At 35.1% G+C, this 24,445-nt stretch overlaps 1 protein-coding gene across 5 annotated transcripts in view; it reads left to right on the top strand.

The window, feature by feature from the left end:
- SBF2 (SET binding factor 2) overlaps positions 1-24,445 on the top strand; it is a 326,647-nt gene that overhangs the window by 258,943 nt on the left and 43,259 nt on the right. For all 5 annotated transcript variants that reach the window (XM_082317789.1, XM_082317787.1, XM_082317788.1 and 2 more), the window contains 10 exons: positions 5,515-5,685; positions 7,285-7,547; positions 8,833-9,005; positions 9,273-9,346; positions 9,737-9,932; positions 11,133-11,260; positions 13,523-13,698; positions 14,626-14,771; positions 18,675-18,873; positions 21,110-21,306. In XM_082317789.1, coding sequence (XP_082173915.1) covers positions 5,515-5,685; positions 7,285-7,547; positions 8,833-9,005; positions 9,273-9,346; positions 9,737-9,932; positions 11,133-11,260; positions 13,523-13,698; positions 14,626-14,771; positions 18,675-18,873; positions 21,110-21,306 — 1,723 coding nt within the window. The remainder of the gene's footprint in view (positions 1-5,514; positions 5,686-7,284; positions 7,548-8,832; positions 9,006-9,272; positions 9,347-9,736; positions 9,933-11,132; positions 11,261-13,522; positions 13,699-14,625; positions 14,772-18,674; positions 18,874-21,109; positions 21,307-24,445) is intronic.

The raw sequence follows: 24,445 nt of genomic DNA, 5'->3' as shown, positions 1-24,445 counted from the left end.
GCTGGTTTAGTCTACCTGTCTGTGTTTTGGTAGCGCTGAATTATAAGTGAATTGGCCTTTCTTTTATTTTTCATGGTGAAATAATAGTAGATAAACAGTGTAATGAACTGCTTTGCTACTCACACTTTAAGGTATTTTAAAATATAAATCAATCTTGAGTCCAGTTTTGTTTGGTGGCTTTCTGAAGGTAGGAGACGTTTCAGATTGTTCTCTTTTTTGTTGCTGAGATTTTCTGGTTGGAGAAGTAGATTGAAGTAGATTGTAGTAGTTGGAGAAGTAGATTGATTCAGTATTTCATCTTTTTTTCTCAAGCAGGAAAAATCAAAACTAAAAAAAAAAAAGTAGTAACGGAAGCTTCACAGTTCTTACTTTATGCTTGTATGACCTTTCCCCATGTTTCTGTGTACAATATGTGTGGGTATAATTTTATATTTTAGACCAAATGGGAAAAGCGTTTATCAAATTGAATTTTTTGACTCATGTTACCCATGCAGTGGGTAAGCCGCTTTCAGCCAGACTTGAAAATGTACTCATACACACTTATACTTGTTTGAGTATGTGCATGCTGTGATAAATATTGATATATATGCACAGTGTGATGAAGTGTTATCTGCAAGTAATATATAGATAAGCCTCACTCCTGCAGGTCAATCTATGTAGGTTGATCCTGTGGGACTTCTTTGAAGTCTTTTTGAACTTACCAGGTATCTGTGTGGGCACCGCATAGATCTGAATGCAGGACTGGTTCATAGAATATGTTCATATGCAGAACTTTGTTTACATCGCCCTGGGCAGGGGCTGCGTGTTGCCTGCAGTAAGTGGTACCTCTTCATGATATGCAGTAGGTGGTAATTGACTGAATGTCTATATAAACAGCTCCTAGATGGGGAGTAACCCTTCAAAGTAGCAGTGTCACTATGTCCTGGATGAACTATAAGCTTACACTTGCAGACTTCCAGGGAGAATCTGAACCAATACAGGAGAGGAAGTGCTGTGATCTCCTTTGGTATGCAAAGAAGATCGGTGGGTGATTTCACAGGTGTTGCAATAGCTTTCTCACAGAGGTCAAGCAGATAACCCATAGCACAGTGATTCCTTGAGGAGCTGAGGAAGAAGCTATTCTTTGCATTCAGCAGCAACCTCCTTCCCACCTCTTTTCCTTCCTTTTCTCACCAAAAATATCCAAACCAATAACCCAGCATATAAGTTGGAGACAGAAGTCCAGTTTATTTCTGAAGTAAACGGGGTTTCTCTAAAAAATGGAGTACTGTTGAGTTTGCTCCTTCGTTTCTATAGTCACGAGATATGCAGCAAAATCCTGTGAGAAAAGAGCAGTCTCAGGTATATTTATATTCGATTTTTTATGCTTTTTGTTTTGTAACTTTTTTTCAACTTCACAATCAACAACTGGATTCTTTGCTTTGCTTTCTTCTTTAAGCTTTTGTGGTGTAAAGGATAATGACTGACGAGTGATCAGCACAAAGCATGCTTTTCTTTTCCAGAAACAAGCAATCTAAATAATACAATGTCATAGAGAAGCTCTTTGGGGACCCACACCTCACAGTAAGTTTGAGAGTCTTGGAGTTGGTGCACATTTTTTACTGAGCCACAAGTATCATTTTCAGAATCAGAAGTATCCAGTGTCAGGAAACAGAGAAAAAATTCTAGGCAGGTATTATCCAGTGCCACTCAGTAAGGTGGAAATAATGGAAAGATAATTCCTGAATTCAGGAAGTTGCGTATAGTCACACATAGCAAGTCCCAAATCTACCTTGTGTGTTCACAAACTGTAGAATGTAATTCATTATTTTCATGTGGGTAATGTCTGTTTCATACATAATTTAGGAGGGGAATGTTTGGGTGTTTTTAAGTGCCGTTAGTCTCTTGAAAGAACTCTGTGTCCTTTGCAAAAGTTAACTCATTTTCTGTTGGTTATTACATTTTACGCCTCAAAGCTCATTTAAGCTATCATACAGACAGCTTTAGAATAAAGACTTTATCAGTTCAGAACTATTTTTATTATTTTCTTCTGGGGTCTTTTTTAAGCTGACAGCCCTTAAATCCTCCCATATAAGTAGGAAATTCTTTTGCTGCCTCCTATGTTCATTCTGTCTGGCAGAAATGAATTATTGGGACAGGGAGAAAGAACATAAATACCAGTGTAGTTTAGCTGTCCTATGGAAAGATAGGTGCAGATTTGTTTTATATATGTAGTACTGCTTGATGAAAAACACTGAACTACTGTTTTACTTAAATTGGAGAAATCCCGAGCAAATTCCTTTGAATACAACAGTAAACATTGGGGCCCTTTTGATGTATTAGATTAGTTTCCATTCTCGTCAAATGGGCTGACTAAGCACTCCCAGGGTAGAGAACATAGACACTGCAAGCTTCATGGAATGCTTATATTTATACCAAGAGTATTTTGAATCCATGGATTTTGACTGCATAGGAGCAGCATGGGCTTCTTAAGGTTGGTATTCATAGTGCTTTTTTACAAACAAACCAACCAAAACAAGATCAGAATCCAAAGTGATTTTGCCCAAAATAACTGGGAGAGCTGAGCCTGGAACTGCAAGTCCTGACTTTGATTCTGTGCTCTGGCCACTATCAGGTTTTGCTATTTGTTTCAACACATGCAGGTCACGAGAAGGATAATATTTATGATTGCTTAGCTTTTTGATGGATTTTCTTTCATCCTTTTGTAAACAAACTATTTTTATTTTGCCTAGAAGTTACTGTCAGTGTTCGATTTATGTCGTCCTATTTGAACATAAATCTCTATCATTTAAAAATTATGTTTTGTACATGACTGTTAATGGTTTTAAATTATGAGCAGAGGAAGAGTATCTAAAAGCCCCTCAGCTTTCCTGTCATGTTTGTCCCCATGTGAAAATCATTTGTTTCATTTTTATTTCTGTAACGCTATTAATATGGACCCAGGGTTATGAGTTTAAACTCTCTTTTGGGTTTGTGCCAAAGATCACCCCCTCTTTACCTAGTTTACACAGTTACCTGATTTGGGCTGAGGCATCCAAGGCAGCTGGACAGGTTGATAGTCAAATCACTCCTTTGTGTGGCATTCACTACACAAATTGGCATGAGTTAACTATACCAACGAGCTAGGCTTGAACAGACATCTACCTTTTTTCTTTTTTTCTCCCTTTTTCCCTCCTTTCTCCCTTTTTCCCTTTTCTTCTCTCCCTTTTCTTCTCTCCCTTTTCTTCTCTCCCTTTTCTTCTCTCCCTTTTCTAACATCATACTCCCTTTTTGCAGTATATTGCAACTGGGAATTACTGCCAGTGAAAAAAATAAAGAGTAAATCAAAGTAAAAGTCATTATATGGCTTTAGCAGTAACTGTAGCTTTCAAGATGTGTTGTCCATATTTATATTCCATGATTTACCTGTCCCCATCCCTCTGTAACACAAGTTTTGTGCATCTGGATTTTGAGTTAGGTGAATGATTGGGCCAATTCCATTCTGTAGGCCCTGTGTTAGTTACCACAGCTGAACAAAGTAGGCCATTTTAAGCTAGCTGTATACACACCTGCAAACAGTGAAAGATATGAAATGTGTACAACTCTTAAAGAATAAAGATTACTGTAAAGGAGGTAGCTTTACAGGTGGATAGAGGTAGTCCTCCTGTATATTTTGTGTTTTAACATTTTCTCATTTTTTACAACTGAAAAACTCAATTTCATGTACAGTTAGTTGTCCTGCTAATTAACAGACTTGACATAGTCATAAGTTAGTGTATATTTTGTATGCCTGAGATTTTTTCAAGGGATGCCCAGCAGTCAATACAAAGATCACTAGGACACTATTTGAGCTGTCCTGTTCTGTAATCTAACAGCTAGATCAAGCATGGGAGCCATTGCTGTGCAATCAGTTATCATTTCCTGTGAGCTACCATAAACTGCATCACAGGTGAAACTTGGGAATTTGTTAAACAAACCAGCTATCTTCTGTTTCATCTGTATTGAACAAACAAAGTCACGTTTAATGTAATTTGACTCTTCCACACATTTAAATTTCTTAACAGGTTACCAAGAAATTTTGATGAAATTCTGCATGATTAAATCAAATTTACATTTCTCACTTTTTGATGGTTAATCGTGAGAAGATATTTCAGTTGAGTAAATTTTAGTAGCATGTCATATATCATTTCCTCAAACATACCCTTTCAAAGGACTTTGTCTTTGATAGGGAATGAATACATGGCACATGATCAGAACTTTTAGTTCATGATGTACTTGGAAGAGCATAGTGTGGAAAACACAGTTTGAAGAATTGCAAAAGCAGAAATCTCTAAACCAGACTTCAAATTTTTAAGTTGTAATCTTCTAGCCTTCCACTTGAATGCCTGGGTGCTTCCTAAGGAAGTGTTATATGTACTGGCTGTTGTATACAATTGTACAATTATAAATATTAAATCAAGTAGTATATATGCTCTACAGGAATGTGGTTTACAACACAATCATTAAAGTTAAATTTAACTTCTACATATAGTGTATATTTCAGGTACAGGTAGTATTCAGAGTGAAAGTCATTAAATGAGGCACCCAGTACTTTATTCTTCAGTTCTACTGTAGAAATAATCTAAATAAATATTTAGGTTACTTGTTTCTTTCCTATATGCAGGATAAAACACAAATTTTTCTGTGGCCTTTTTTTTTCAAAAAGTAAGAACGTGTGGTATAAGATTTCATTCTTCATGATTTGGGTTATTGAAATAAATTTCCTTTCACTGTATGTGGTTATCAAGAACAGTAAACAACTCAGTGGGAGACTAGTGGCACCCGAATAAGTAGACCTAATCGAAAAAAATGGTTCATTCATAATGAGTAATGCTGTAACAATTCTGGGGTTTTTTAAGACCTTACAGGGATCCAGACCCTTGTGACTTCAAAGAAAATACCCCATTGGGTTCTCTTTCAGGAGCTGGATTTGGATCATACAGTGCGGTAGATAACAATGAAGAGAACAATTTATCTAATCATCTGCTGTTGCAACAAATGCAGCTTATTGGAAGGACTCATTTGCCGCTTACAATTATTTTAAATTTCATTACTGTAGTTCTGACTTTTAAATAAAATGAGAAATAATTTCCATCTGTTTGAATACTGATTTCTATGTTGTAGGACTAGGTTATTAAAAATACTATATTTTGTTGGCAAGGAAAATGTCTTATATTAGAAATATGTTCTGTAATATCATCACAGAATTATTCTTCTCGAGTCTCATTTTTGTACTGTGAATCAAGAAAGCCATGCTTTGCACTGGCATTAGACTTGTATACAAGCCTCCCGTATGTTAATTTCTTTAATGGCACAAAACTGGATATAATTTCTCTTTTTTACATTGCAGTACAAAAGATGGCATATATTGCATATTTCAGTCTGTACAACTGATTTTATATATACATATATAGATTTCAGTACTCAACCCATAGCCTTTAAAGGAAATTAACTAATAGGACTAATTTGTCAATTTTGCACGTTCTTTGCTTTCAGAAATTAGCACCTGGAGTTAGTCAGTTTGCTTACACCTGTGTACAAGACCATCCTATCTGGACTAACCAACAGTTTTGGGAAACAACCTTTTATAGCAACGTGCAAAATCAAGTTCGCTCCCTCTACCTTACAGCCAAAGATGACAACCATGCAGTACAGTTGAGACAAAAGGTAGGAGAATATATTAAAGTAAATATCAAGTAGTATTTTTATTCACATTTTAATTGTCCCCTGAGTTATAGAGAGCTAAGTTATGGTTTCTCCAATTTTACATATTTTTCTTTCATTTTTCCCATATTAAACAGAATACAATAACATGAAAAATAAGAAAAATTTGCGTTTATCTGCAAAGCATTATAATTTGATGTTGCTTTTCTGATTTTTCAAACAACCACTTCTTGTATAATTTTCCACACTTTAAGGTATATGTTTTTCTTGAGAGTAGTAACTTATCATATAGCAATGTTATAAACTAGCGACAGTTCTGTTATGTGAACAACCTATGCTAGCAGCAGTTCTAGTGTCCAGTGCTAGATTATTACCAAACCCTAGGGTGGTTTCTGTTGAATGGCACTCAGTCTGCTTTATTAAAATTGGACAGATCTTCCAGAACAGAAATTGTCTGTGTCAGTAGGAAGAAAGTACATCTCTAATGCAAAAATGAAAGTATAATGGGAAGCCTTGCAGCAAGCTAAAATAAGATTTTTTAATTTTTTTTTTTTAAGAAGGAGCACATACACATAGTAAAGAGCCATTTGTAGTCTCTCTTCTTGTATGAGAATATCATTATCAACTATGTGACTGAAAAGCGTATGCTACACAGAGTCATACAGCATTGTAAAGAGAGGAGGTAAAATGGACGGAGATATTCCCAGAAATGTAGTCAGAATGAAGAACTGAAAAGGCATGTCAGACATAGCAGGGATAAAGACAAAAGGACTGTGGGATTGTGTACGGTAACCTCCTTCCAATCTGACACTATGTAAAGATAAATGTGAAGAGTAGTAGAACTTACAAGGAAGCATCTACTTTAACCCTCACGTGTGTTTATATGGAAAATTAGCTCAGCTTTAACTTAGTATGGAAAAAATGTTTACAAGATACCTAGTCCTTTAATAATTTAACATCAGGCATTAGGTCACTAATATCAGCTGCCAGATTCCTTTATTCTAATTTCCTCAGGCTATAATATAATTTGAATATGTGCCATCTACCTAGTTTGCTTCAAGCAAATGCTAGCATTGGACTCCAACATGTGAAAACATGAATGTTTCAGCTGGTCTGGAATCTATTTATATAAAAGCTTGCCTCACCTGACCATCCTAGGAATTTGGAGAATATCACCTGCATCAAGCAATGAGCTGCATGTTATTCCTCAATCTGATTTATGCTTGTTCTTATGTGACCTAAGTGGAGAAGCTAAGGAGAGCAGCTATATTAAAATCAGTAAACCACTCTAAAGAAATATGGAAGATCATATAGCATAAAAAAGATGTAGAAAGAAATGATGTTATGTAGATTTGTCTACATTGTGCTACTTGCATATTTCAATGAACTGCCTTCAAAACTCAGTTACTATAATCATAACTCTCCTTAAACCCTATTGAGTGTAGTTATTTGCTTTTTCTTTTTAAATTAATATATAATTTAAATAACCGAAGAAGTTTAATAAACAATTTAATAAGTAAAGTTTTAACTAAACATTGTTTTTTAAGTTATAGCTTTATTATTTCTTCTGTGTCTTTATATGTCTTTCTATGTGTCTTCTAGGAGAAAAATTCTGTAGGTCCAGACCAGGATAAGACAGCAATGGACCTGGCTGCTGAGCAGTTGCGATTATGGCCAACTCTTAATAAACAAACACAGCAGGAGCTAGTCCAGAATGAGGAAAGTACAGTTTTCAGTCAGGCAATTCATTTTGCTAACCTCATGGTCTACCTGCTGGTACCGCTGGATACGAGTAAGAACAAGTTATTGAGAACATCGGCTACTGGTGACTGGGAGAGTGGAAGCAACAGTATTGTCACAAACAGGTGGGTACACAAGTTCAGTGGTAATCAGTTAGGATGGGCCACAGTTTTCAAAAGCTTCTTAGTTTATTCGTAGCTTTTAGACTTATTCTAAATATCAGATTATTTCAGTATCTTCTCTTCTTTTCAAGTTTATTAATTAAGAAGAGCAGAAGTCTAACATGATTCCTCTTAAATAACAGAACTTAATCTGGAGTGATTTACCAATATTTAAAGTAACATAAAAATGTTATTGTCACAGTAAGAATTTTTAATCTAGTAATGCAAATGTTGAAGACAAACATAGGGTATGATGAGAAAGAAAACAGCAGTCCAAAAACTACTCTGTTAATTTTTATATGACTTGAAAAGAACAGTGTATGAACCTGAAATCAGGAAAGCATTTGTATAGCATCCATAAAATAATAATTTCTGTGCAACAGCTGCAAGGAAGAAAGGCACTGAGGTCACAAAAACCAAGAGGGCTAAACCACTGTGGCAAAGGTTAAATTACTAAGGAGGCAGGAGGAATATAACACCAGTTACATCCCCTAGCGTGCAAATCCAGGACATTTCGTAACAAGCCTTCCTCCCTCTCTATTTATTGTCTTCATTATCACCTATGATCCATCAGAATTCCCACCTGATAAAATTGTAGAACACTGCATGAGAACACTGACATCAAGTAAAAGATAGGCAGGCTATCAATGTAAAACTCCCCATGGCTACTCATTTCTGCTGACTAAACACTTCTAAACTCAGGCATTAGGACATGCTCAGTAGACGGGTTGCAGTACATGTTGCAATGTGTGAATCTGGCCCTTAATGTTATTGTGGGAGGCATTTTTAGATGTTCAAAGTACATCGCCCACTGACTTGCTTGCATTTTCTATCTGATGCACAAAAAATTTTTCTTATGGGCTTTCTAGCTTTTGAATGCTTTGCTCTGCAACCAAAATATTAATTTAATGTATCTTCCTGTATGTAACTGGATATTTGTTTACCATGGGTTGCAAATAATGTACTTGACTCTATGAAAAGAACACAGAGAGCTCACTTCCCAGCAGCTTTTTTTTCTCTTGTGGTCCTGTCTACGCTGGAATCATGGAGGAAAAGTTCTCCATGCAGTTCTGACAGCGTTAATGACAGTGAAAATATGGTGTAACTGTGGTACCACCATATGCTTTTAGCAAGGTTTATGTATTGTGACTAGAAAAAAAAACCCACAGCTTGTCTGTCTCTAGCCAAGTATATGTGCATCACCAGCTGAATTCTTCACACTTGAAATTTCTTTTATTTATGTCTATAGTATTGCAGGCAGTGTTGCAGAGAGTTATGACACTGAAAGTGGATTTGAGGACTCTGAGAACAATGATGTTGCAAACGCAGTTGTACGCTTCATCACAAGATTTATTGACAAGGTTTGCACAGAGAGCGGAGTTACACAGGATCACATCAAGGGTCTTCATTGCATGATACCAGGTAAGAATTGTGACAAAAAAGTGGTTTGTAGTCTTTCTTTTTTCTTTTTTTTTTTCTAGTGAGAGAAATACACTTTTTAGATTCAGTTACTTTCAGTGAAGTTAGAAGGTTAGATTTCTTTTCTAGACTATAATTGCTGTTGAATTTCAAATAATTATTCGCTTGGTTTTTAAATTTGAGAATTTCAGAATATCAGAGTTTTAATTAGATTGCAACTTTCTCTTTCATATTATGTGAGACTTCATTTATGGTATTACTGCTTTCCAGGCATTGTAGCAATGCACATAGAGACACTGGAGGCTGTCCATCGTGAGAGTAGGCGGCTTCCACCAATACAGAAGGCAAGTATTATGAAACATATTTGTATTCTTTACAAGTACTAGAATCATGCAATTTAGTCATCTTTTTTCCCCCGCATAATGTCAGGAGGAAACATCAAAACATTGAAAGAAAATTTCCACCAGTGATAAATAAAATGCTTGGCTTTGGTCTCGTGAAATATGAACTTATGAAACTAGTAGAGCCAAACTTCTGATCATAAACAAGCTGTTGCATGCCCACTGTTTTTTGAGACCCATTTCTCTTAGTTGAGTCCAAACTCTTGTCTCCCTTCTTTGGACTTAGTCTCATAACAATTTTGTTTTGAAGCGTTTTAAGCCAAATATTATAACTAGACTGAGGTATAACACTGGTATTGCCATTACACTTACACTTTCATCTCTTTGCATCAGCCCAAAATTCTACGACCAACTTTACTGCCAGGAGAAGAATTTGTTTGTGAAGGTCTCCGTGTACTGCTGGATCCTGATGGCAGAGAGGAAGCTACAGGAGGACTGCTTGGAGGTCCTCACATCCTCCCTGCTGAAGGAGCTTTGTTCCTTACCACTTACAGAATTATATTTAAAGGCACTCCTCATGATCAACTGGGTAAGAAAAATTACACAGTTATAATTGTGGTCCTTCAGATAGGCAGGACTTTGAGCTTGGCCTATCCACCTATTCAAGCATCAACATCAAAATGTATATACCTCACAGTATAATTTTTCATGTTGATCAGATAGCAATAATGTCTTAATATAGTTTTTTTTATCACTAGATGTGACAATGGTCTATTTTGTTTTTGCATTTAACTTAACTAAAACTTACGTCTTCAGATGAGGCATGAGGTGCCAAATGTTTGTTTATTCCTGCGTATTGGTAGATATTTAGAGTGCTGTCTTCAGTAATTTATGTAATATAAAATCATAATATGTACTTGTCTTGGAGGAAACGTCAGTAGAATGTCACATGGTATTATGGGCTTTTACAGACTACCTAAAGTTGGAGACAGAAAATAAGGATATTCCTGACTACTTCAGTAATTTCCATAGACTTCCTGTTTCGAATGGACAAAATGCTTACTGTCTTTATATCTCAGTTGCATCTGTAAAGTTGGTCTAGTAATGCTGCTTTACAGAGCAACGTTTGTAAGCTTCTTCACCACTAAGAGAGAACATATATACTGTGTGAGATCTGCAGCTTCCACTACCCCTAGCTTTTCATTGAACAGGTGTTTTTTCAGCCACTGGAAGTGTGTGAAATGAAAAATATTCATGAGTTAGTATTCTCCCTAATAAATTCAGTATTCTTTTTAATATGTAATGGAAATAGCTCTTCTGAATGATAAATTTTCATATTTTGACATCTGCCATTTCTAAGCAGATTGTCATTCAGAAGTATAAATTTATTGTGGAAAGTTCATGGTCATATGTAAAGATATCAGTGTATATTGTTCATTGTTTATAAGTCATATAATGCAATATGCAATTGGAATAAACTTGAAACTGTTTCTTCACCCCCTACCAACCTAGATTTTGGGGGTGCATTTCCATCGTGTAGAAAGACTCAGACGGAAGGAGAACATTTTTCTAATCACCCCAGCTGAAATTAAGCAGAAATTCAGATTACAAATAATATTTTAGGAATTTACCAACTTTTCAGGTATTTTGCCTGAAATTAATTCTGTACTTTTATTTTCATGTTGCTTTGTGCTTACTCATTCCTATCTATTCAAAGAACAATGTGACCAAACCAGATCTGATTCTGTGATTTAAGAAGTATCTCTAAATACAATTTTATCATCCTCAGTTGGAGAGCAGACAGTGATCCGGAGCTTTCCTATTGCATCTGTTACAAAGGAGAAGAAGATCACTATACAGAACCAGCTGCAGCAGAGTATGCAGGAAGGACTGCAGATCGCTTCAGCTACCTTTCAGGTAAAAGGAAGTTTTGTAAAAATTTGTGTGACAGCACAGTCCACTCAAAATACTTATGAGCATCACTTTGTCCTGATATTTGTGAAGAGTTCAGTTTTCTGCGCTGTAAAGTCAATAAAGAATGCAGTCCTGTCATAGAAACCCTGGTGTTTCTTGGCCCAGCTGATGTTTATGGAGGGTTACCATTTTCATGTTTGATTCATTTCACTCCTTTCCTCACCTTTTTATTTTGGATCCAGTAAAGGGCTATTTTTAGTCCAAAATCTCTTAATGTAAGTAGAGGCCTAGGCAGGCCAGTGGAAACATGCTTTCTCTCTCCTCTAGCTACATGGAATGAATATGGAAAAGCTCTAAATACTGCTTTCGTCTCAAGACTTGTCACTTTACCAGCCTTCTGTAAAAATCCATGGCAGAAAGTCATGGTACGTCTCACAGGGAAGCTGCACTTCCAGGAATCTTTAGAGTAGCCACCATTGGCTAGAACCAATGAGCCTCCGTATGACTTGCACAGATCCTGGTAGTTTCCAGACTTCTGCACAGATCCTGGTAGCTCCCTGCCTGTAGGATCCCCCTCAGTGTGTTCAGCAGAAGCATGTACTGCAGGGCAATTGAGAGAGATGGACTTAGAAGAATTAGAAATCATGAAGCCTCTGAAGTCTTCCCTAAATATTTCTTCTTGGTGGTGATGTTAACTGTGGTCAAACCCTAAGAGATGGAAAGTTGAAGGCAAAGAATTTTGTATCATGGACTTGAAAGTAGACTGCAGTACTTAAGATATGAAATATTTTGTTGGGTTGGCTGACTGCAGAAGTGTATTTTCATTGAGAACAATAACTCTAACATTTGAAAACATAATAAAATAGATCATCAGCACTTTACTAGCTCCTTACGATAATGCATATTATTTAGCTAATCATCCTTCAATGTCCTGTTCAAAAGCATAAGATTAAGAATACAAGTGTTCTTGTGGACTTTCAAGAGGACTTCATGAAGACTTTTCTTTTCCAGAAATTTATTTACCAGAATAGTTAGCATGCTTTAACGATGTGCTAAATACAGACACAGCTCAGTGTTTTTAGTGCTGGATTCGGTCAAACATCATCTTTGCTTTTGTTTAGCATAGTTTTGTATTAGGTTATGAAAACAAAAACAATCAGCAAACAGTTTACTTTCTGTTCCCATTGTAACAGCTAGAGTTCAGTACAGTATGAAATAGCCTCTCCTCTTTGTTTATTAACGATGACTTTCAGAAGGTTTTGGCTGCACTGACGCTATTTAATGTCTTTAAAACTTCAAATCAGTGTAACCCCTGAAGATTCAAGAGCTGCTTTCAAGGAGGTCCTAGAATAACAGAGTTATTAGTCATTCAGAAAGTATTTACAAAACAAGTGAAATTAAAAAAGCAATTATGAAATCCACCTTCTAGATGGCAAACCAAAGACATTCAAAAGATGTATAGGTATGCACTCATAAATAAAGCTCTAGGATATTTCTTCGTTTGCTTTTTGCACATTCCTAAAGTTCTTTTGGGCCCTTTTACAGATTCCCTATTTTCTCTCTCTCTTCCCTGACCCCACCCCCCCCAGCCCCGAATTGCTGACTGTCATCCTTTTGGCTGAGGATGATGGGATGGGGTTTGGGTTGGTTTTTTTTCAAAACCTTTCAAAAAGCATTTTTAGTGGGGTGGATGGATCAGTGTTGAACAGCACAAGGTTTTTAAGGATCAGATTTCACTATTACATTTTTATTATTAACAGTTTTCTATACTTCACAAGGTGAGGCAAAAATTGGAATGACTAAGTAATGAAAGTATAATGGTTGTGACATTTGAATGTTGGTTTGATGAGAGTCTTTGAAGTGCATTACCAACCTTAGTTCCTAGTATATGGGCAGAGCTGGCACAATGTTTCGAAGCTAAGCTATCCCATGTGACTAGTATTTGAGCTGTTGTAGACATCTCAGTGCCAGCACTACTACTTGGATTTACCAAAATATTTTGTGTTTGATATTAAGAGAATTCCAGATGCTTCTTAGTGAAAATACCTTACTATTAGGACATAAATGTAAAAAATAAATAAAAAATTAATAAGCTGTGTAATATCCCTCAAAATCAGTAGGATGTATGTACAGACATTTCTATTTTCCAATGGGCATAGTACTGCATAAGTATGGGAATTTTGCTAATATATTTTAGGATCTTTTCATTTCTTTAATTCTATAATTTTTTTTCAGTTTCTAACATGTCATGTCTTTAATATGCAGTTAATTAAAGTAGCGTTTGATGAAGAAGTAAGTCCTGAAGTGGTGGAAATATTTAAGAAACAGTTAATGAAGTTCCGTTATCCTCAATCTATCTTCAGCACTTTTGCATTTGCAGCTGGGCAAACAGCACCACAGATAATTTTACCAAAACAAAAAGAAAAGAACACTTCATTCCGGTATAGTCATTCTTCTTTTATTACTGATGTTCTTGTTTAGTATTAGTCAAATACCTTGAACAATCTGACAGATGTGCAAAAACGCGGATCATTCAAGCAGTTTTCAGAAAGTCAGACTAACCGATTGCTATTCTGCATCTTTTTATATTTACTGAATAAAAGGTAGATTAGTATGATATACATGTTAGTTTGGTATAGGAATATATTATTTATCCAAATATCTGGCTGCAGTAAATTTGAACAAGCATCTCATTACATTTTGAAACACACAATGTAAGTACAATCTTCAGCTATGCAAACTATGCCAACATAAAAACCACATTTCTTGTGTATTACTTTATAGGTTAATAACCTCATATGGGTTAGAATTCATTTTACCCTTAGTACAGTCTGTATGGTTGTCCTAGTGTTTTTTAATCCAGAGTTTGAGGTTTGGGTCCTCTTTTGAAGTTTATGTTACACGTTAATATTTACTAGAGTAGATGGATCTTTAGTCTGTTCCAGAGTGATAGTTCCTGTGATTCTCTGTTGATTATTGCATTGTTGACACAGGAAAGTAGAATCCCAAGCTAGTAATGAAATCCTAAAACTTTAAAGTAATTTGTATCTTTCCTGCCTTTACTTTGTCAGCTTTGTAGATTTATCACATTGCTACCAAAATACAAATACCTAAAGAAAGATGATGGCTGCTTATTCATTACCATTAGACATAATAGACAAAAATTTGCCTCAAAATAATAAAATTGGTGTTTAAAATTAATATAGGAAGTCATTTTTCTGGAGGTTATAATTTTTGTCATTATATTAAATGAAAAATTATGAAATACATTTCATTTGAGTAAGTGGCTTCATCCTAAAAATCTGTACACGCTATCAGGAAGAATCATATGCATCTTTCTAAATATTTTTGTTGCTATGAATTTATAGTACCTTCTCAAAAAGCATTGTGAAAGGAGCAAAACGTGCTGGGAAGATGACAATTGGACGCCAATATTTATTAAAGAAGAAGACAGGCACAATAGTGGAAGAAAGAGTGAATCGCCCAGGCTGGAATGAAGACGATGATATCTCTGGTAATAGTAAAACATTTTTTTCCATGTTGGTTGATAAAAGTCTATCCTATAATGCTTCCATTCCAATATATTGAATAAGTAATATCTTCAAGAAGAAATTGCAGAGTCTTCCTAGGCAGGAAAGAGAAAGGTTTCAAATATGTACATTTAATAAGTGTTTTCCTTTGTGATGATGAGGCAAAAGAGGAAGTTGACTTCATTCAGTGGTAAAGCAAAATACTAGATTATTATTTTTTAATTATCCAACTATTTGCATATAGTAACTTGTTTATCATTTTTTACATCATAATAGTGTAGATGAAACAGCACAGAAGCATGCTGTAGCTTCCATTTGCCTTAAGACGTCATGACATCTGCAATTAGTATGTGATGAGAAAGCAGTAATTGGTGAGAGTCAAGAAAGAGCAAATACTATGGGAGACTTTCGTGGATATGGAAGTGACAAATGATTTCTGAAAGCAGCAGAAGTCATTACTACTGAAAATATCACTTTTCCAAATTTTGGTTGAAAGGATTTGGGGACAGAAGGTAGAAAGTGATTTGGGCACTTTGTATAGTTCGTGTGATGGTGTGGAGTTTGACTTTCTTCCAAATACTTCTTTTCCTACCATGTGCCGCTGTCACTATATCCTTATCTGGACCAGTGCTAATTTATAATAAACCACTAGAGGGAACCAGATTCTCCTGTACATAAACAGGTATTGTTTTGTCATACCATTCTTTCTTTTTAAAAAAAAAAAAAAAAAGGCATTTCAGATAATGAAGTGTTTATCAAACACTAATAATCAAAACATCAAACAAGCCAAATTTTCCTTTTGAATATTTGGTCAGTGAGCAAGGCAACTTATGTGACTTAGGAGCAGATATATAAAAGTTGTCTGAAGCAGGACTGTGTTACTGCACTGTCTCTGTTCTCTCAGAAGGAAATGGAAGAAAGCCATTCCAGGAAAGCTAAAAAATACTGATTCTCTTCTTTCATTCCAGATAGAAGTGGTGGAAAAAAAGCAAAAAGAAAGGCTAACAAAATACAGAATATCTTTACAGTGCTGAAAAATTATGTTCTTAATTGGTTTTCCAGCATCTTCCTTAAGTGCTGAGTTAGTATTTGTTCTGATGTTGCAGATTCTTTGGGTCAGAAACAATTCTGCAGGCTGTACCTGTGTGATTTTGGGGTGATTTTGTGCCCTTGACCCAAAGACACCAAGCACAATCATACTTGTGTATTCGTACTTCTCTTGACGATGAAGAAATGTTAAGAGTTTTTGGTGATGTACAAAACAACTACATTCTTCCATGAACACAGGTGTTATATAAACATTAGTCATGGTCACTTTTTCCTCCCCTAACAAAAATATTAAAATATAAATTGTGAGGCTTCCTACCTGCTGCTTTCCAGATGTTTTGACTGGGAAGGTGTAAGGTGATCAAAGTCTGACAGTTTGCTTTTCTCTCCATGCTGCTCTGACACCTCAGATATAGTCAGCTGACAACAAGAGTAACTCTTTGCTTCAGACAGAGTACAAATAGCCATAGGAAATTTGCCATTTAATCACTGCTATTTATTTTATATTGACTGCTGTGAATGACTTTGTTTGGAAGTCTCAAAAACTGAAATATAGGAAACTATGCAGCTATACCATCAATGAAGCAAACGGGAACTATCTCCAGCAGGTGATGCATTGTCTTAAAAAAGAAATGTTAAAGATAGGGTTGGAAGGATCTTCAAGAGATCATCTACACCATCTCTCTGCCCCAAGGCAAGATCAACATACTTAGTCTGTTTCTCATAGGTGTTTACCTAACTTTTTCTTAGAAGGTTTCAAAGATCAAAGTTCCATAACTCTAGGCAATTTGTACTAATGCTTTAATCATCCTTAATGCTGGAGAAAAACAAGCAACTTTCTGATATTCAGGCCTAAACGTTTCCTTGCCACAACTTAAAAGCTTCAGTTCTTATTCTGCCACCATACACGTATAGAAGAGATGATTCCCTTTATTCTGATTGCAGTGCTTAATGCATTTATGCACTGTTGTAATATTTCTCTTCTCTTCTTGATATTAAATATCTGCAGTTCTTTCAGTTCTTTGTTTATTAGTCTTGATAGACTTCTGATCATCTTCATTGCTCTGCTCTCAGTCCTCTTTAGCTGGTCCACATATAACCTGCAATGTGAATTCCGAAACTGGGCACAGTGCTCTGATTATTAGTTGTTGCTAATGAACACCTAATTTCCCTGCAATTCCTCCCCATCTTTTTATTTTCAGAGTTTAGAATCTCATCACTACTAAATTCTGTTTTCTATAGGTGTTCCGTAAAATAGGAGACTGTAAAACCCACTTTTACAAACAGTCGTATCTCAGGAACAGTAAAATAAATGGATTATTGCTGCTCTTTTCAAAATCAAATTAAAAAAAAAAATCCATTTTAAACTTGAGGCAGCAAAACATCTTCATCTACTTCTTCAGGTTAAGGGCACTGATATGAGCTCTTATAATCTCTAGCTTTTTATGCACAGGGAAATGTTTTGCAAATTCTGATCACCAATATACCTGTTTTCATGGGAGAAAAATCCATTTAGAAAAAAATATTTAAAAAAATGCACCCTCATCTTATCTGAGTCAGTTATAGTTTTCCATTCAAAACTGTTAAATACCAAGTTTCTGTATGCCCTAAAATAAAATTATTTCTAAAACTCGTGTAATTTGTTTCTCATTAGTGCACTTCATACTTGTGAATGTTTTGTAACTACTTTCTTACCATGACAAATATGAAAACACAGAAAAAAGGAAATATCCGCAGCATTAAACTCTCTATTATTTAGGTCAAATAGAGAATTGTTGTTTTTGTTTGATGAGCTGCAGGGGCAATAAAATTATTAATTTAGCTTTTATGCTAAGATGCACAAAAAAAAATGTATATGGGTTCTGCTCCTGTAAATTCTGAATGTTGTCTACTGCCAGTAAAATTTTAATTGTATCATAATTTTTATTTTTTAAAATAATTTTAATTTTCAGTTGTATAAAGTCCTGTTTTAAGTTTAAATCCTTATATACTTTTCAGTGCCTCATTCATGAAGAAATACTTCACCTCATACGCACATATTTCAATGCTTGAGGTAGCAAGTAACTGATACATGCTGTGAACAGTAAATCTGCCTTCAGAAGTATTTGGAAATAGTTGGAAGTGTCAATAACAGGCAGGTGGCAGGTTTTGTACAAAGACCTTGCTTGACTTGAATTTCAGTATAGTTTGAACTTGTGACATGGTTGTTATCTCTCATGGTTAAAGGTTCTTCAGCTTTGGAAAGTGCAGCTGACGTGCACGGCTGAAGGAAGCTGCTGTTTGACATTGAAACTGAGGCATTAAGAAACCAACAGTCATCTGTTGTGAAATTATGACACACAAACTTTTTTTTATTTGAACCAAGCCTTAAAACTATTGTTACATCTTTTGAAGATAGTTTAAAAGAATTCAAAGTCCATTTTATCTTGGATGTTTAAAGAATTTATGTGCACATTTTTCATTATTCTGTCTTGTATACATCTTTGTATAGCAGTTGTGAGTTTAACAGGTTTTCATAAATTGTTGAAAGAAAGGTTATCTGCCTTCGGTTCAGTTCAAATGAATATATGAGATAAATTTTTCCAGGATTTTAGCAAGAGAATTGTCAGCCATGCCAGTCACAAGTGCATTAGGTAACTGTGAGATATATTCAGGTTTCCTGACTAAAATATTATTTTATTGCTTGTAATTTCTCTGAACTGTGGTTTGTGTGTATTAGTTCTTGTCATTCATCACTGACAGTAAGACAAACTAATATTTTGTTCAGAAGAAAATAGCATCGTTTCCTGTGTAGCTTCTGGCCTCCCCAAAAGCAAACTCTTAAAGATTTTTAACTTTAGTTTCAGATGACAGCGAGCTGCACACAAGTGGTACCCTAAAAGCATCAGAAAAATCAACAATGGAGCAATTAGTAGAAAGAGCCTGTTTCAGAGACTATCAACGTTTGGGACTAGGGACCATCAGTAGTAACTCTTCTCGCTCAAAAACAGAATACTTAAGAATAACTGCACTGAACAGGATGTATTCACTTTGCAGGAGGTGAGTTTACCAATTCAGTCAAGTAGTTGAAAATAAAGATGACGTAACACACATACTACATGATGTATCCGTTTAAGTAACGTATTCTGAGAAAATTTTTATCTACAGTAGGAGTGTTCAACCAGTGACCTTGAAGCTATTTGTATTCCACTCAGAGATTCGTCTCCTGGTAGCTGCATATGTATTCATCAGATTCAGAAAGCGTGCCAGCAATGGTAGCCAGAAGTGAGCTTTCACAACTGCCCCAGAAGCTCTGTCAGACAACACAAGTCTTCCTTCCTAGGCTCTTTCTATAGCCCGTGGAAAGAGAGTGCCCCTGGGGCTTCTGGAGGAAACTAACCCAGATACTCTGAATTGCCTTTTTGAAGGAGTTTCTCAGCTTTCTACACTGATGTCTAAATCATTAGGCTATTTTTCAGCTTTCTGACTTAGCCAATAAAGTTACTTGGTAGCATGCACTCTCAGCATGGTTTCTGTAACTTGCTGTGATGCTACTGGAAATTATTTATGTAATATATTTGCATATAAAAATCTATTCTGTTCCTAAATAAAAAAGCAAGCCTCAGAAACAATTATACATAACTATCTTCTTCAAATAAAAAATAGGTTTTAAAATTGAATTCATGAAGGTATCTACACTACTTTAAAAGTTTGTCATGTGCTGAACGCCACGTGCTGTGTTATAACATGTGAATGTTACTAACTCCTTTTTTATTGTGAAAGCTGATGTAGTTTACTACCACTACCCACAAAAATTCTTTTTAATATAGAAGCATATCTGCATGAGTCATATCAGAAGAGCATTTGCATTTTCTAAAGCCAGTTTTCGCTAGTCATTGCTTTCATTATGGATACTGAAGTCGCCATTTTTTCAAGAATGGCACACAAGAAGAATGTCACACGGAAGAATGGCACACAAGAAAATATTAGATCCTTTCTTGTTTTCTGACTTATTTAGAGTAACAGACTAATAACTGGTTTTGTTCAGTCACCATTGAGTACAATGCAGGTGAAGGCATTAAATCTGTACATTTTCATTATAGAATCATGGAATCGTTAAGGTTGGAAAGGACCTCTGAGATCATCGAACTCAACCTGTTAACCTAACTGCCTGGTCCACCTCTAAACCATGTCCCTAAGCACCACATCCACACGTTTTTTGAATACTTACAGGGACTGTGATTATGCTTTGAACATTATGCAGACAACTTTTTCCTCCCCTAAAACCACCAGTTTTTAATATTCTATAGGATTTTTTTGAAAAGATAATTAGTATCCGAGTGGAGTACAGATCTCAGGGTATAAATACTTATCTAGTGCCATATTAGTTTGGTTACTGTGTTTTAAGAAGTAGACCATAAATATTATGTATATTGATTTTGTGTGAGGGCAGTTCAATAAATGTCAAAGAACTGAATTTACAGAACCAGTGTACATTGTAGAGGAACAAAGTTGTTTAGTAAGAACTCACTTTTCCCTGCTTCTCCTCTTGGTTTCTTCTTAACATATGAAATTGGTACTTAAATTGAATATTTTTTGCAGGAGATAGAAAATAATCTTTCATATTGCTTGAGTCCTTCTTTCACTAACATGAACACCACTACCATCTTGCTGGGGTTTCTATTTTTAAAGCTATTGTATCAGTGAATTTCCTAGTCTCTCAATATATTGTAGTGTTTTAAAAAGTACATAAAAATGCATTTTCAAATACACTGTTCAAAGGAATCTGACTGTAAAATTTACATGTATTTTGACATAAACCAAAAACTATTGTTTTAGTTACGATACTTTAGGCAATCTAACATTCTTTCCTTTCAATTATCATATTTCATATACAAGTGTCAAAACAAAACCTACTGCATCATTTGCATGCCTCAAATTTCTCTTTTCTGTCATGCTTAAAAATATGGCTTCGTTATAGTGACAGGTAAGAGAGAGACTAAGAAGAAAAATATTACCAAATAAAATATAACCTTAAACACAAAGAGTCTAGTAGTGATAGTCTTTCAAATTTTTCATAATTAAAGTTGTTTTTAAAATGCAGTTTTCTTTACAAATTAATGTATTTGCTAGAATTGGACAAAAATGAGAGTTACTAAATAAAAAATAATTCTAACGAGGTATTTTCATTAAGATGTATATTCAGCTTGTAATTTTAGGAATTTTTTTTCATTTTTTTAAATTTTGAAAGCAATTTTAATTCTCTTCAATTTTCTTCACCTTTTTATCAATACAGTTATCCTGGGCTTCTGGTAGTACCTCAGTCTGTTCAAGACAGCAGTCTGCAGAGAGTTGCTCGCTGTTACCGTCACAATCGCCTACCAGTTGTCTGTTGGAAGAACACTAAAAACAGTACTCTTCTACTTAGATCTGGGGGCTTTCATGGAAAAGGTGTTGTTGGCCTCTTCAAATCCCAAAACACACATACTACATGTGAGTTGATGCAGCTAGGCTTTCTGTATAATATTACATAGAAATACTTATTTTTCTAGAGGAAAACAGTGATACTATTGAATCAAAAGCCTCAGGATGGTTATCTGATATTATATTAGTTCAGTTTAATTACTGTATGTCAAGAAGCAGATCCTGAATGGTATGAACGTGGCTCAAAAAATGTCAATGAATAATTTGAAAGGAGCTTATATACGTACCAAAAGTCTTTGGTAAAAGCTGGCATCTTCCAAATGCAATGCAAACTTCCCATTTCCGTTAAATTATCTTTTTCCTTTGCACTAGTTTCTGTAATGAGTGTATGTTGTCCCTTTTCATAGAGGATTATATAAAATATTAGAGGTATCATTATCCATTGGATTTTCTCATGGTTTTAGACCTGTGTTTATGTATAGTTAGTTTAACTTTTATCTTTCTTTTATAAAGCATAGACCTGAAAGATTCTAGTTGGGGTCTTTGCATTAAGTAAGTCTCTTCCTTTGTGTGATCAAGATTGGACCAGCACAAGATTTGTCAGAATAGTTAATTTTTCAGAAGAATATAACATATTAGGGCAACATTAATTTTGGAAGGAACATTAGTTGACTTCCGTCATTCACAGGCAGTGTTTAGGATACTTACTGTGACTGCCTGGGTTTCCATCTCTTATGCTGATAGTTTCTTCGGAGATAATTTCATGCCGAGTGAATTTGGCATATTGCTGAAGAAAAAGTCAGTATTCTCTTTAATCAAACTGATAGTTGTTCAGAAATTATTCTTGAATTAGGCCATAATTTTTCTTTTTTGAGAAAAAGAAAATGTGAGGTAGAATTGGAATACCAGGAACTGTTAAGGTAGCAAAGAAATTCCTCAGTCCTGTTTATGTTTGCATTTCACCCCATTAATGACTAAAACACAATTAAAGGGTTTGACTCTACTGAATATTTTGTTCTTTAGAATTTTGCAAAACCTGTAACAAGCATAGTGTACAAATATGTGCAAGTCACGTAAAAGTAGGTTGAAGATTACATGATTTAAATATTTTCTGCATAGTCCTCCTGAATTTTTCCTTCACAGAGCATCTTTATGAAAACCACAATTTTATTACTTGTAAAGACCAGTTTATATCAGACATAATATTTAGCTATATGAGGTTTTGTGTGTATCAAATTCACCTTTAACATCTCAAAATTTCAGAGGTATTATTAGAAAAACATTTTTTACATCAGACAGTGTCTGGACTGGCTATTAACACTAATTTGTGAATCACTAATTATCTGCTGGATATTCACTGCTACAGCATTGATTCAGTGTGTTTCTTCAGTGTCTTGTGGGGGCATTTTTTAGTTGGAGTGAGGAGCAAGGTAATGAATTGAGTTTTAGATAATGCATTTTTGTTGAAAAGATTCATAAAATGAATCAGTGAAGTACTAGCAATAGTTAACATAGCAGCTGCCAAAGCTGTGAGCTACACCAGTTGTTCCACACGTTTATGGTGTAAATCTTAAGCATGGTAATTCAAATCTTAGTCTTATAAACTGATTTAATACTGATTGTCCTGGCTGAAATACTGGCCAGGCATCATTAACCTGGTATAAATAGAATAAATTGAAAAAATTCTGCAGGAATAGTCTGCAAATTATATGAAGACAAACACTTTCATGTTTTCTGTAGTAGCTATAATTTCTATGTGCATGGGAGTATGAGAGCCTTCCAAAACAAGATCTTCAAAGCCTGACCCATTAAAGCACATTTCCTGTGTGTAATCTCATTGCTTTTGTAGGTGGTTTCTTTTTTTAATTTTTTATAGTCTTTTATATTGCCATTGTGGTACTTCCAGCAGTATATTAGGCAATAGATAATCTGATTGACAGTAACTGTATCTGTCAGACATTAGCTTCTGGAGTTACTGTTTCTTTTAAAATGTGAAGAAAATGGAGACTCTTGTCAGGAAGATACTGCAAGGAAAATGAAAAATATTTATAGAATATTTATTTTATTCATAATGAAGTTGAAGCTTGGTGAAACAAGACTTTTGAAGAAACTGATCAATAAAGATAGTTATATAGAGGTGCATGTATTTGCCTCAGTAGGAGTTGTGTACAATGAAGGAAAGTCTATATTGAAAAACTCATTGTGATGCAAACTAAGAGGACAAAGATAATCTTAAATTAAATTAAAGTTGACAGATACATACTTTCCTAACCAGAGATTTCATAGGAGTAGATTTTTATTAGGTGATTCTGGATTGATACACAGAAACAAAGAGGACCTGCTGGAACTTAATGAACAATTTTGTGATTTCCTGTTACATAGTATATTACGCAAGTTTTCAAAGCATAATTGAGATCAACATGTTATATAAGAAGCACAGAACACATCTTTTAGAGAAATTATGCACACTACTAAATTGCTGTATGGAACCAAACTACATGTGCAAGAGAACTGTACTTTTCTAACATTTGTCCACAAAGGATTATGAGAAGATGTTTGAATATGAGAAGGAGAGTATACAAGTCTTTTCAAAAGTTCCTTTGAAACATGAAAGTTGGTTTCTGAATTTCACTTTGGCCTGTCTGGGAATTTTTTTGCAGAGCATCGTAGTTATAAATATGACGTTCTACACGTGAATTACCAAGTATTGGTCAACTGCCATGTAGGAAGACCATTTCTGTTTCTTGTATGTAGTAACAATATCCAAGATAACTGTTATCTTGATACAGGCTGGATTATTGACTATATTAGGACCTGTTTTAAGATAAAGATGGGGCAACCTGCAACCAGGCATACGGAGTACATATTAGCAGCTGAGGCAATCTTATTGCATCACTAAGCAATGCATTTCTTTCCCGGGATTTATAAAATTGCTACCAGGATCTCCATCCCTATCTTCTGTTTAAACCTATGGTGTTGTGATGGCCTTCATGTATGATACAGCACTTAAAAGATCTGTCGTTTTCTAGAAATCCCTGTTCACCTGTGCAGGTAAGGGGTTCCTGCTTTGAGTCACCAGTAGTCTTTCATCCCTTTATACTGCTGTTAAGCACTGTGTGAGGGGATGATTGATAGTAAGGAAGAAGGGCAAATTTTCCATCTATAATCTTTCACAAGGACATTATTGCCCTCCATCTTTAATTCAGGT

Source organism: Platalea leucorodia (assembly GCF_965183815.1).
Source record: "Platalea leucorodia genome assembly, chromosome: 7".
NCBI classification, from domain to species: domain Eukaryota; kingdom Metazoa; phylum Chordata; class Aves; order Pelecaniformes; family Threskiornithidae; genus Platalea; species Platalea leucorodia.
The sequence above is the reverse complement of the archived record's forward strand: the minus strand, read 5'-3'. Positions and strand labels throughout refer to the sequence as shown.